This window comes from Pteropus medius, unplaced genomic scaffold (genome assembly GCF_902729225.1).
Source record: "Pteropus medius unplaced genomic scaffold, Ma_sr-lr_union100, whole genome shotgun sequence".
NCBI classification, from domain to species: Eukaryota; Metazoa; Chordata; class Mammalia; order Chiroptera; family Pteropodidae; genus Pteropus; species Pteropus medius.
Window position 1 is genome coordinate 6,261,288 of NW_024342474.1, and position 13,590 is coordinate 6,274,877.

The 13,590-nt window shown below is 37.2% G+C and overlaps 2 protein-coding genes across 5 annotated transcripts in view; both read left to right on the forward strand.

Moving 5' to 3' along the window:
- XPOT (exportin for tRNA) overlaps positions 1-6,532 on the forward strand; it is a 31,687-nt gene extending 25,155 nt beyond the window's left edge. For all 4 annotated transcript variants that reach the window (XM_039865905.1, XM_039865906.1, XM_039865904.1 and 1 more), the window contains exons 23-25: positions 1,392-1,463; positions 3,419-3,475; positions 5,913-6,532. In XM_039865905.1, the coding sequence (XP_039721839.1) occupies positions 1,392-1,463; positions 3,419-3,475; positions 5,913-5,939 (156 nt within the window). In that variant the 3' untranslated portion in view covers positions 5,940-6,532. The remainder of the gene's footprint in view (positions 1-1,391; positions 1,464-3,418; positions 3,476-5,912) is intronic.
- A 2,590-nt stretch (positions 6,533-9,122) lies between these two features.
- TBK1 (TANK binding kinase 1) overlaps positions 9,123-13,590 on the forward strand; it is a 37,689-nt gene continuing 33,221 nt past the window's right edge. Inside the window, exons 1-2 of the mRNA XM_039865908.1 lie at positions 9,123-9,262; positions 11,745-11,866. Coding sequence (XP_039721842.1) covers positions 11,780-11,866 — 87 coding nt within the window. The 5' untranslated portion in view covers positions 9,123-9,262; positions 11,745-11,779. The remainder of the gene's footprint in view (positions 9,263-11,744; positions 11,867-13,590) is intronic.

A 13,590-nucleotide genomic window follows, 5' to 3' on the forward strand; every position in this document is an offset into this window, starting at 1 on the left:
AATTAGAAAAAAAACAAACAATACTCCATCTTTAAGTGATAACAGTGGAGTTATATGAGATAATGAACAGTACATGGGCAGTAAGTATAGGGAGAGTAGACTAAAGAAAAAGGTGAGAAAGAAAGTTGAAGGAGTCTGAGAAACTTTCACAGTGAAACATTACTTCCTCTCAGCTAGGAACTGGCTTCCTTTGAAGGGACCTAGATCCACTGGGTTAGAGGGCCCGTGAGTCAGGGTAGAGGAGGAAACATAAAGACATCCTTTGATTCAAGAGCCAGTAGTATTAAACAGGAAATAGATGTTAATACAGAGAGAAGTGTATTGAGGAGAGATGGATTAATTTCATTTTGATAACTTATTTTAAGTTGGACCTCATTGGGGTCACCAATATATTAAAGTCTTTAAGTCATATTCAAGTTTAAAAGTGAAATTAGCTTATTTTTGTTTTTGTTTTTTTAAGTATTATATTTGTTACATTTGCTTGAGGCCACTCTCTCAGAAACAAATTGCTGTAAGAAAACCATTTTCAGTTGTATCCTAAGTTCCATTGTAGTTGTTGAGATAGGCTGGGGGTTAGGAGTTAGTTCGTGGAATTATTCTCTCTTCCCTCCACTAAAAAATGCCCCAGAAAACTACTGTTATAATTTTTAGCATCTAGAAGTACTAGAAGATGGGAATGGAGATAAGTAGTTTTAGAAGTTGATGTTTTTAGTACAGATTTAATCAACAGCAGACTGAGTGAATAATCCTGTCTTTCTGGGTCTCGGTTTCCTCACCTGGCTACTAAATTTCTGTTCCCTAGTATGTGAGCAGAAAAGAGAAATGCGCTTTTATTGCTATTATCTGTTAACATATTTTGTTCTTTCTTGCTTGGACTTTAGTTTCTAAAGGTGGTCATTACCCCGGCTCTGCCTTAGGGCTTCACCTCATGCACTCACAAACACCCCTCCGCCCAGCCAGTGGTAGACTGAACAGGAACACCTCTTCACTCTCTCCCTTCAGTGCATGGAAGGCTCCAGCATTGTGACCCCTGCATTTGGGAGAATATTTGTTTACGCTCTAGAAGTACATAACTCTGAGTAATATTAAAATGTAGTAAATACTAAGTGGTATTCTAGAAGCTTTACATTTCTTAACTCATCCAGTCCTCACAATAATTCCATTTTATACATGGGGAAACTGAGGATCAGAGAAGTTAAGTAACTTGCCCAGGTTACCAGAAATTTGCCAGAGCCAGGTTTCAAAACACGGCAGTCCAGCTCCAGAGTCTGTGTTCTTAATCACAATACCTTATTGTGTTTAAAGTATATATATGTTATTTCAGTTTTTTTTTAAACATTATTAATATCAAGGAAGAAAAAATTTAGTTATAATCATCTTTTAATTTTCAGGGCCCAGAATGTGTTCAGTATCTTCAACAAGAATATCTGCCTTCCTTGCAAGTAGCTCCAGAGATAATTCAAGTAAGAGCTGTCCTAGCAGATTTTTTCCTCTTAATTTAACTAAAGAACTATGACTGTAGTTTCATCTAAATTTTGATTCAAGAAAGCCAAACTGCATTCAACTTGATATTTTACTGTATATAAGATAGCAACAGTTCAAACTTCAGAGGGTCTGTGAAATTGAATGGGAAAATTTGTACTTTTATTTTCACTAAACTTTAACCAAATTTTCATTTCCTAGCATTGTGTAGTTGACAAATTAGAGCACTATTTGCATTGCCTGTCACTTTGTCATCAATGGAAATCATAGGTATTTTCATATCACATTAGTTGTAGAGATCTTGAAATATTGTTTAGACTCATCAATATTTTGAAATTATGAGTTACGGTATGCCACTAGATCTTGCTGTGTGAATAAGTCTTATTATTTTATCACATGTCAAAAATATTTTTGATAACCATAAATTCATTACTAGTTCTTTTGTAATCCCATGTGTTAAAAACATTCTAAAAGGGGTCCAGTAGGCTCCCCCAGACTACCAAAGGGGACTGTGGCGCACAAACCTCTGTTCTGAAAGTTCGCTCCGGGTAGTTCATTTTATATATGCCAAGCTTACCAGTGCTTAATTTGTAAATCTGAAACTATATTTTGAGGTAAGGGGCTGGAAAGCTATCTCATACTTTTGCACTATTACAAAGTCATTTTTTTTAATGGCATATAGTTATCCAGACTTCTTGTCCAGGAGCACATAGATCTAATGAAGCATCAAGGTTTTGATTAAAGCTGGAGTTAGAATCTTTTGTGTAGAGTCTAAAAGTTATTTATCATCAAAGTGATTAATGATGTTTTATAAAAGGTATTGAAAAAATTGAAAAATAGGATCTCACATGAGTAATCATAAAACTCATTTTTAATGAATTTATGGTCTCTTATTTTATGACACACCATCTTTAACTTTAGATTTTAATGAATTTTTTCAGTTATCACTTGTTACATAAGCCTGTTACAATATTTTTATGAAAACAATAAATTACTAATTACTCAGGTGATCTTAACACCCATCAAAAATAGAAATATATCATAAAGTTTCGAATAGCTAATATTCTCCCAGATTGATCATTGAGGCAAAATTATATTTCTATCTAAAATTTGATTGTAAGGATAAGGGTGCCTCAGTTCTCTCTTTTTCAGATGCCTTCTGACAACACAGTTTTCAGAATTCTTTTGTAGAAAATTTTCTCTTTTTCTTTTGATCTGGCTTTGCCCAGTTACTTGCTAGGTGAGAACAGCCATAGCAATGTAGTTTTTGTCTCAGTCACCCTTCTTAGGCATGAGTCAACCTTTGTCTAGGAGAACCGTGTTCTCAAAAGCAAAAGCAGCCTATCTGACAAGTATTACATTTGAGAATACCGTATAACCTTTTTTGGTAAGGAACTATTCAAGTTAATTTTGTATAAGTTAGAAATACTGTAGATTTGAAGCAACACAAATGTCTGTTGATGGATGAATGGATAATAGGACATGGCATATACCACATTGGATTATACACAGTGGAATATTATTCAGCCTTAAGAAATGGAAATCCTGTCATATGATAGAACTTGGACGAACCTTGAGGTCTTGATGCTAAATAAAATAAGCCAGTCACAAAAAGACAAATAATGCATGATTCTACTTATATGAAGTATCTAAAGTAGACATACTCTTAGAAATACAAAGTAGAATGGTGATGGCCAGGGACTGTGGGTTGGGGAGAAGGGAGGGAAGTGGAAGTTTTTCAATGGATATTTGCAAGATGAAAAAGTTCTAGAGATCTGTTGCATAACAGTGTGCATATAGTAAACACTACTGTACTGTACACATAAACATGGTTAAGATGGTCAATTTTATGTTTTTACCACAATTTTAAAATAATGCTGTGGATTTGAATTAGGATAAATCATAATCATTCTCTTCTCTCCTCCTGGTCCCCCAGGAGTTTTGTCAAGCACTTCAGCAGCCTGATGCTAAAGTTTTTAAAAACTACTTAAAGGTAGGTATTTGGAAGATGTACATATTTCCATATAATTAGGCAACATTTCAGAGCCAAGAGAGAATATATATTATAGGATACTGTGTCATACTGTAGTTTGACCAACTGTCACTTATTTTGAGATCTCTTTGCTCAAAAACCTGCTTCTAAGAATCTGCAGTTATAGACGTTATATTTTGGAGTCTTCTGTGAAACCCCTTTCAGCTGAACAAAAGATCATAGAAAGTTAGGTAAGAACACTGAATGTGTATGTGCCTGAGCATATCCATATGAAATGCCAGTTTTCTTTTATAGTTTCGTGATGTAATTAAATAGGAACTAGAGCATTGGCAGAACAAATAATGTTTAAGAACAGTTGCCTATATTTAGTTGAAGGGAAGGAGCTAAAAATATAAAAACAGAAGTATGAGTTACTTGGTTATATCCCATTTTGAAACTTTTGAATTGTAAAATGGACAAAAAGTGGAGTCCTCAAATTTGGCCATCAAGGCTCTTTTTACATTTGTAAAATCACTGAATTAAAAAAAATAAATGCTCCAAGTTGGCAAGAAGTATCAAATGTTTATTTGGTATTCATATTTACAGTTGAATCCATGAAGCAGTACTATCTTGCTTTCACCTAAGTAGTCATTCAGTACTCTTATTTTTTATGTAACAAGTACTGTAGTAACTGCTGCAAATACTGAGATGGATGACTTTCCCTGCCCATAAGGAGCTTGTGTTCTGCAAATAAAATTATAGTGTGACAGGATGAGTAACTCTTCTTTATTTTTATTTATTATCTTCATTCAACAAATGTGAGGGCAAAGCACTATGCTAAATGTCTTGGTAGCAGGTAATTTAATGAATGGCTACCTGGTTCTTTTGCCCAAGGCATTCAGCAGAATTTATAAGTCAAGGGGACTTTGCTGAATAAATAAATGTGCCATCCTTTGACTTTGGTTCTAATCTCTTCCCTTGTCAGTTTTTTTCCCCAGTAGTAGTAGCTTGTCAGCTTAAACTGACAAAAGAGTTTGTGAGAAGAATGTTGAGAATTACTGTTTATCACTGGGAACCCTCCCACTCCCTTATCACTATAAAAGCAAAGTGCCTATAGAGGTAACCTCTGCTGAATAACCAATGAGTCAAACTGGATTAAAGGCCTCAAAGAATTGTAACTATTAGAGGTATCTGTAAAAATAGATCTGGGTACATTTTAGCAGGCTTGTGCTCCAAACCTATTTATCTAAACCGCAATTATAAAAAAAAAAAAGTCTTTCTCCCAAGCCCAACTTCTCTTTAGTGATAGCATTATCTCAATGATAACATTAGTCTTCTGGTTGGAGAAGACTTCCTTCTTTTGTGCCTACTCTTCATATATGATTGATCCTCAGATCTTGCTGGTTCTTCCTCCTTACTTGCTGTCCCTTTCTGTCTGGTGTGGGCTTGTTATCTTACTGATCTCCCTTCCCTTTTTCTAGCCAAGCAGATCTGTTTGAAAATATTGAACAGTCTTCTGAAATTCATTCTCCTCTCTCATAATCTTCATAAGCCTATTGTTGACAGAAAACAAGTTCATGTTTCTTAGTTTTGCGTTCAGGGTTTTTTTCATATACTGATCTCAGATTACTTTTCTAGTTCCTCTTGCAGGAATGGTCTTCGCCATTCTTGGTGGTCTCCAAATATTCTGCCTTATTAGCACCCCTCTTCCATTCTTCTAGGCTTACCTGAACCATGGCCTCCTTATAATAAGGCTTTCTTTTGCTCATTTAGTGATCATTCTTTTCTCTTCGTAGATGATCTGTTGTTAAATGAATGTCCGATCTGCTGGTACTAGTGATACCGTGGTCAGTACAGTCCTCCTTAATGAGCTTACTGCCTACCATTTACTCTTTCTGGTGCTCACTTAAATGCACCTAACTATGGAAGGTAATATGTAATGTTCAGCCAGTGCCTAGCACAGTCTCTAGCCTACTCGTTCATAGTCTCAAATGTTGAATTGGAAGTACTTTTTTATAATCGAATAAATATTGAATTCCTTAAGGGGTAACAACTGCTATCTGTAGCTTTGATTTTTGTTTCTTCCTCAAAATTTAGTCTTTCTCAAAATTTAATTTTCTCAGCATTAACTTAGACAGTATTGCCATCAGCAAAGAGTATGTTTTTCCTCTGACCACTTGAATTTCATAGCATTAGCAGTAATACCATATTTTCACTAGTTACTCATTTGAGTAATGTCAGTAAGTTATCTCTAGACTTTATCAAATTGTCCAGAAGAGAAAGTTCTTAATTTGTATTATGTGTAGATTTATGAAATACATGAAATGTTTTATATCTGTTAAATATCTGTTGAATTTTACAAAAGAGTGGCTAGCACTCGGTAACTCAGAGTCATTCTTCAAGTAAAAGGTGATATCTTCAAACATTAGTACTAATTGTACAAATACTTTATTTGTAGGTGTTCTTCCAGAGAGCAAAGCCCTAAGGACTGGATCTCCCTGTGCCTACTTCATGATCTGGATTCATGATCAGGAATTCCAGTTAATAATTTGTAAAGAAGCAATTTTTGTGTGCCATTCATTCATATTGGTCTTTTTAACTTTGCTTTGAGCTTATTGCAGTGTATGTATTGGGATTTTTCTGTAAAATAGGTGTAATTTTCCCTAAATACAGGTATGTGACGACAAAAGTTGCTTGCATGCCAATTCAAATTGTTCTATATAAAAATGCTGTTAGAAGATACAGCAGAGTTATTCTAGTACTTTTTTTTTCACTTGAAACTTTAAGTCCTTTATAAAGACCATAGCAGGAAAACAGTGTACTTTTTTTTAATTGCTGAATATAAAATGTTTAAGAAATTAAATTTTCTTTTATGTGTGCAGACTCAAAGTATGGGGGGAATACAACAGATTAAAACTAATTTTTTGTAGATAGCCATTACATTTCTTTAAACTGTTTCGATGCCAATATGTATTCTACAAAAGAGAATGGTTTCATAAATTAACTGATTTAAGAGTAGGTGCCGGTGTTATACCTTTTTTTATAAAAAATAAAATAAAATAAATTTTACATAGTGAATCTACCAAGTCTTTTTTGGATTATTATAAATACTGTAGCCTTATGTTCTCATCTCCCTGATTTCCCATTTAAAGGACTGTAGATATAAGCTTACGGGTGATTTATTTTATTTTATTTTATTATGCTCCTAAAAGGTTACATGCAACTTAGTTCATAGAATCTTTTAAAAATGCCCTAGAAAAAGCCTGTGTGAATCTGTTGATAGAATTAAAAATCCTTTTTTTTTCTCTCTCTCTCTCTTTTATTGGGTCTACTAAGTATATACCTATGCAGTATATACCATGCAGTATATACCTATATATTAATGACACTAATAAGTAGTTGCTGCCCATTTAGTTCCTGGAACTACCCTCCCCTGTCTTCTCTCATTTTTATTCATGACTATGCAAAAAAGCAAGAAGAAAAACAATAGTATCAGTAGTAGCACTGGAAAATTAAGAAAGGGACAAAACCGAGTAGCAGAATTACTATATTCATTTAAATTTAAATTCTAAAAGTCTAAGTAAGGTTTTAGGAGAAGGAGGTTCTTTTTTTTTTTTTTTTTTTTAAACCTTTTGCCTCTATGGTCCCTAGGGATTTTATGGATGGCCTTTAGTGGTCTATAAATTCCCTAAAATTGTATTCTAAATGAGTGAAATCTGAGTGTTTTGGTTGATAAGCTCCCGATACTATGGGAGAGATAATTGCACCTATTGCAATAGTACTAATTGTTCAAAGTATACTAATGAGTAGCATAGCACAGTGGTTAGGGTACAGGCTCCAGATCCAGATTAAGTAGATTCAAATAACAGTTCTGCCACTAACTGGTTTTAGAACCTTGAGCAAATTAAATAACCTCCCTGCACAGTTTCCCTATCTGCAAAATGGGAGAAATAATGGTAGCTATCTCAGAACTAAGAATTTAATAAACATAAAAAGAGCTTATTATAGTACCTGCACATGAAGGCTTGATACTAGCTTTGGTTATTGTACTATTCCAAATATGTAAAGGTGATACCTCCTCCCTCCTCCCTTCCCCCTGGCTCTTTAAAGCCTTTCAAAAGATTCAAATGTGTTCATAGCTTAAGGGAAATCAAAACATGGGAATTAAGAGTCTAATCAAAATTAAATTTCATGTTATATAATCATATATAATAATTCCTATCTTCATTCCCTGAAGTTGCCAAGAGCACTTCACATAATACCACAGCAATTAGGAAACTTCCATAATCAATCACCTTATTTGTATTATAGTTTCCAAAAGAAAACACCCAAATAATTGTTCGAAGGGTGAATCTGTTAACAAGTGACATAACATTGAGGCAAAGACTTAGAGATTTGTGTGACTGAACTATGGAACCACAAGGGTTTTATGATGCCTGGTTTAGTTCTATGCCTAAGTTTAAGTGGTAAAATAAATGATAACTAATTGGTTCACAAGCAGCTTGACCTTTAAGAAGACACTGGTATTCAATGTGTATCAATTATTATGTGGTAAATATGTGAATTGAGACCTTGGACTCAGCTAATCACTTCTTCCATTTAACTTTGAGCTGTGGGTTTTACTGCTATAAGGAACTTTGACAGATCCTCTTGGTATTAGAAATGGGGGAACAGAAACTGGAATTGTAAGCAGTGAATAGATTTCTTTGTTGTTAGAATGATTCCATCACTTAAAACATTGTTTAAAAGTCTAATAAAGTAACTGCCTTTTGTAACAATGCATTGCAGTGGCCTTTGTTACCTTTATCATACCTATAACAGACTTAGGTAAACAAAAAACGACTACCAAAAACTTGTTTAAAGTTCAGTATTTGGCAGGGAGAGCTGGAACTGTAACCCCAGGTCTGTTCCATTCAAAAGCCTCTGCTCTCAACCACTCTGCCATGGTTTCCCATTTCACTGCCGGTGGCTGTAGTTGTCATTTGGGAAGAACTCTCTCCCTCCTCTTCTCAGAAATTTAGCCCTAGATCTGCAGAAGTCTCTGCGGCCCCTTACGCTGGGAAGGTTGCAGTGCTGTCAGTGGGCAGAAGGGATCACCCCTCTAGGGAACAGCTGCCTGAGGTCTTGGTAACACGAATGTTGCTGGACCTGATTTTAAGTCCTTAAGCTCTCCACAATTGCCATTTCCCCCAAATGCTGTTTAAAAGGAAATTAAGTGAGCTTATTTACATTAAGATCTACACGGCTGAATTATTCAGAGGCGATTACCTGTCCCACTGCAGCCAGCGAGGTCTTTAAATATCTATCCCTTCAGACTATAATATTCCCTCAGTGATAGACCCTCACGTGCCCAGAAGTCTGTACGCCTGTTATTTGAATGTTTGTAATCACGAGTTCCGAGTTTGTCTTCCCCACCATCACCACACTCCGCACTCAACCTTTGCCTCTCCCGGACCGGGCGGGATTTGCAGTTGTGGCAATCAGAATCATTGTGCTCACTGCGCAGGGCTCCCTAGTTTCACCCTCATAGTAAGGAGAAAGCAGGCAAGGGGTGCGGACCGAGTCGGCCTCTAGACCCTTCCCAACCTCTCCGTCGCTCGCTCAGCGAGCCCGCCGCAGCGGAACCCGAGGCCGTGGCGGAACCCGAGGCCGTGGCCGGACCCGCACCCGCCGGCGTGCGCACGCGCACCCCCTCGCGCCGGCCGTCGGTCACGTGGCTCTGACCAGGACTCGCGAAGCCGGAAGTGCCCTGAGGTGCACGGAGGCCGCGGGAGCCCGCTGGCGGTGGCGCCGCGGAGATCGGGCGCGGTGAGTGGGGTAGACGCGAGCAGAGGGACCCGAGCCGCGCGGGGCAGGGGCAGCCGAGCCCGGTACGGGCCCGCGCGGAGCGCTGCCGCCCCCTGCGGGAAACTGAGATGCTGAGTCAGAGCGGGGGTTGGGGGGGGCGGTGGGCGACCCGAGAAGCCCCGCACAACCCGAGGCCGAGCCCTTGCCGGACCCTGGCTGAGTGGACACCGCTGCTGGTGTCTGGGGCAGCCGGAACCCGGTGGAATGCTCGCGAGGGCTCTGTCCCCAACACCTCGACTCCCGGCCCTCTGACTGGGGCCCTCCCAGGTCTAGCGACGTTGGAGACGAAGAAAGAAGATGTATTCGTGACCGAGTCTGGGCCCTGGCCGCCCCGAAGCGGCGCGATGCCCCTTTACTTTGGAGTTAGGCTGGCCACATTCTATCCCTTTCCGCGCGTTGACGAGATCGGCAGTTTTTAATGGGTTACTCTTTTTCAGACGATTAAAAAGAGACGTTTCATTAAGGTTTTAGTGATAACAAGCGGGGGTTGACTCACCGAAAGCTAGAAGCTGAAGACGTCTTTAGTATACGTGCATATAACGCAAGTTCCCAAACGTGTCCTTTGGGGAAATGGCTTATAGGCTTGTTTCCCAGTCCGCTTCCCAGCTATTTTGAGTAGGTGGCTTCAAACCATGTTCAACCCAGTAATTGTCAAACGCATAAGCAGAGACTGACCTTTTTCACTCTAGAACGCTGAATATATGTTTAACAAATGAATCACCTAGTAGTGGGATTTGAAAGTATTGAAACTTAGTCTATTTGTCTATTTGCCGTCTCACTAAACCTGTTTTCATCTTGTGGACAAATAGTATCTTTCATTCTGGACAGTATAGGGAAGTACACTTAAGGCAGGGTCACCAGTAACATACTTGTTGAGTGCCTGCCTATGTTGTGTCAAAATTTTGGGAAAATTTATATAGCAAGCACCTTGTGGATGTGTTGAGTAATATTTTAACATGCTGTTATTGTGGGGTTATTGGAAGATAGTTTCGAAAGACACTAACCCTTGATCAGTGTGAAACTGTAGTTTTATATCTGCCTATAGAGAGAGAGCAGGTGTTTTAGCTGATAAATGTGTTTTATAGTATCCACTACCTACGCATACGTACCTAGTGGATACTATTTACCATTCGCATTTATCTCAAACAGCAGTTAACAGTAATCAGGGATGCTTTTTCATTATTGAAAAATATTTGACAATATTGTTGAAAAGATATTTGAGAAATTTATAATTGTTACCTCAGTAGCTGACAAACGTGTTGCTTATTTCCGATAAATTGCTGTATGTGACATTGCTTATCTGAATTAGATGGCTGGTAAAATTATATAAGTATATCTTAGTATATCAGAAATTGCTGAAATTTAGACCCCTGGCCATTCTTTAAGTTCCTAATCCTTCTTGGAATATTGGCAGTTATTAATTCATCACTGAATACCTAGTATGTTCTAACTTACTGCGAAGGAATATTAAGATCTGTTTTGATTTGACATTACAGCAGGTTTAAGGTGGCTCAGTGAGACTAGTGTTTATGCTGTTTAGCATACCTCATTTTTATTCCAATATAGAACTCAAATATTTTTAATATTTTTATAGTTATATAGCTTTTCAGTATTAAAGAACAGTATTAAAAAGAGGTGGTGCTTTTTTTTAATATTTAAAGGGGATGATGCTTTTTCTTTTATTAGACTCTATTTTTTAGAGCAGTTTTAGGTTCACAGAAAAATTGAGCTGAAGAAACAGATTTTCCATATACCTCCTGAGCCCCCGAACATGAGTAGGCTCCCCTTGCTTATTTTTTAAGACTTGGTAATATATACTTGGTTCGTCTATATTTATATACTTGGAGGTTGGAGAAACAGTCCTTAATTTCCAAAGAGTTAGTAACTTTTCAGGAATAATAATTTTTACACCTTTCCATTATGATTATCTGGCTCTGTAGGCAAATTTTAAGTTATGGAAGTGTCATGCACTGGCAACAGTTGTTTTCATTAGCATTGCCCTGCCCTTGAAGGAAACAAAAGTAATTTTTTACTGTATTTCTATTATATTTTACATTATTACTTTATTTTGAAGTATAATTTCAAAATATATTTCAAATATAATTCATTGCTGATTAATCTTTCAAAACATTTGAAGAAGTGGCCAATATCACTCTTGACAAAGACAAAATTGACAAAGACAAAATTAGAAGGGATTTTTTTTCAGCCTTTTGATAAGTGAATTAAATTGAGAATATAAGATGTCACTGGTTAATGTTTTTTCAGAGCCCACACAGCATTTTAGCCTTTATAAATCTGGTAACTTAGATTTTTACATTGAACTGTTTATATACTTCAGTTTAGCTATAAATAATGGGTAATCTTACTTGAGACTAAAAATAGACATTTGTCTTAAATGTCTTAGTTTCTTAAAACAAACATGCAAATTTTTTTTTTCTCCTAGTATATATAACAAGGGAATCGCCTGACCAAGCCGAGATGCAGAGCACTTCTAATCATCTGTGGCTTTTATCTGATATTTTAGGCCAAGGAGCTACTGCAAATGTCTTTCGTGGAAGACATAAGGTTGGTCACAGAAAACTGAAGGCTTCTATCATTTTATATGTACTTTTCTGAGAAGTACACTGGTACTAAAATGTGAAACTTGGTATCTTTGATAGTACTGTCTAAAGAGAATACCTGTTTTTGTGGTTATTTTAAGGCATAGCTTATGTCAGAGGCAGTGATATCTACTCAGTGGTGGCAGAGGTTATGTGTTGGGAAGCAGAGAAAAACAGGAGGTTCGTTGAAAAAGGGGACTTGGGAAGATGAGTTGTGCCTTTTGATTCTTTACCCAAACTAGCCCTCCTATGGTAGTGAGTGATCTCACTAACAAAAGTTCGGTGATAGTGATTTGGTGGGGCTGGTGGGGGGAGGAGTAGGAGGAGGAGGCAAATGTGTAGTTTGGAGGGGAACCCATACACGGTTCTGATGTGCTGTACTAAGGCTTCATGCCACAAGTAACACAGCATTGTACAAGATAGATTGGAATAAAATTAGATGATCTCAGGTTTAAAAAGCTCTATCTTTATATGAGGTAATCCGAACTTGTTATTGGAAGTGAGAATAAAATAAAAGGGCTGATGTTGGAGGCACTTCAAGAACCCAAAAGATTTTGTGTCAGATTCTATACTGGAGGATAAAATTAAAGATAATTAAAACAATTTAACATGAAGACATTTAAGATTACTAAAGTTTCTATTCTGGTAAGGAAGCTGGAAAAATAATGGAGTAAAAAAATATCCTTTTATAATGCAAATAACCATCCACTAATTTTTCAGCACTATGAATTTATTTTGAGTAAATGATATTTAGAGCCTGCTAAATTCTTTTTTTCAGAAACAGGAACTCTAAATGTTTTAATAAGGAGTTTCTTCATATTTTCCTGTAGCCTTGAGATTACCAGTCAGTTCAGTCAGTGACAGAGAGATAAGCATTTGTAGGGGAGTGGCTATTTCCTCTCCTGGGGAGAGAATTGACTTAAAACAAGCCTTTATGGTTCATAGAGAATGAATCAGAAGTGTAATACAAATATTTTTAACTTTTTTTCTCTCCGATTCCAGAATTGTCCACATGTTCTGGGTCAAGTCCATTGTGATCAACTTTGGATGATCCTGTCCTAAAAATTGTTTTTGTTTTGTGCCCTGTACCAAGAAGAGAAGACAGGTGGTGGCACAGGATTTAAGTGAAATAAGTTATACTTGTTTCAGTTAAAGTCACAGAACCTGTCAACAACGTTAAATGATTTAATGTATATATGTACACATAGAACTCTAAATATTTAGGTATGTTTTAACTTAGGGATAGTGAATGCTAAATGTGCAGTTGAATAAAGGGAAAATGGTATGTTCCTACACGTATCCCAGTAATGTCACAGGTATGATGTAGACTACAAAAGTTTGGAAAATACTGGCCTTGATCACAGTAGCCTTGATCATGGTTGTGCAGTGCAACCATAACATTGTATTATGTTCCCTGCTCACACCTCTGTTAGGATTCTCCTGATTTTAGACTAAGTTTGAGACACGTATCCTCAAGAAAAATCTCTCAGTTGGGTGATATAGATTTGGCAGTGTCCTTATCCTGGCCGAACAAATGGGAAAACAGTACATTGAACCTGTCGTTCAGTGTTCAATTTTCATATTGTCTGAAAATGGTCAGTGGCCCTTTTCCTCTGGAAAGAATATATGTGTGTATTTGGTGCGAGGGGAGGCGGGGAATGAGGGAAGAGTGATCACATCATATAGATG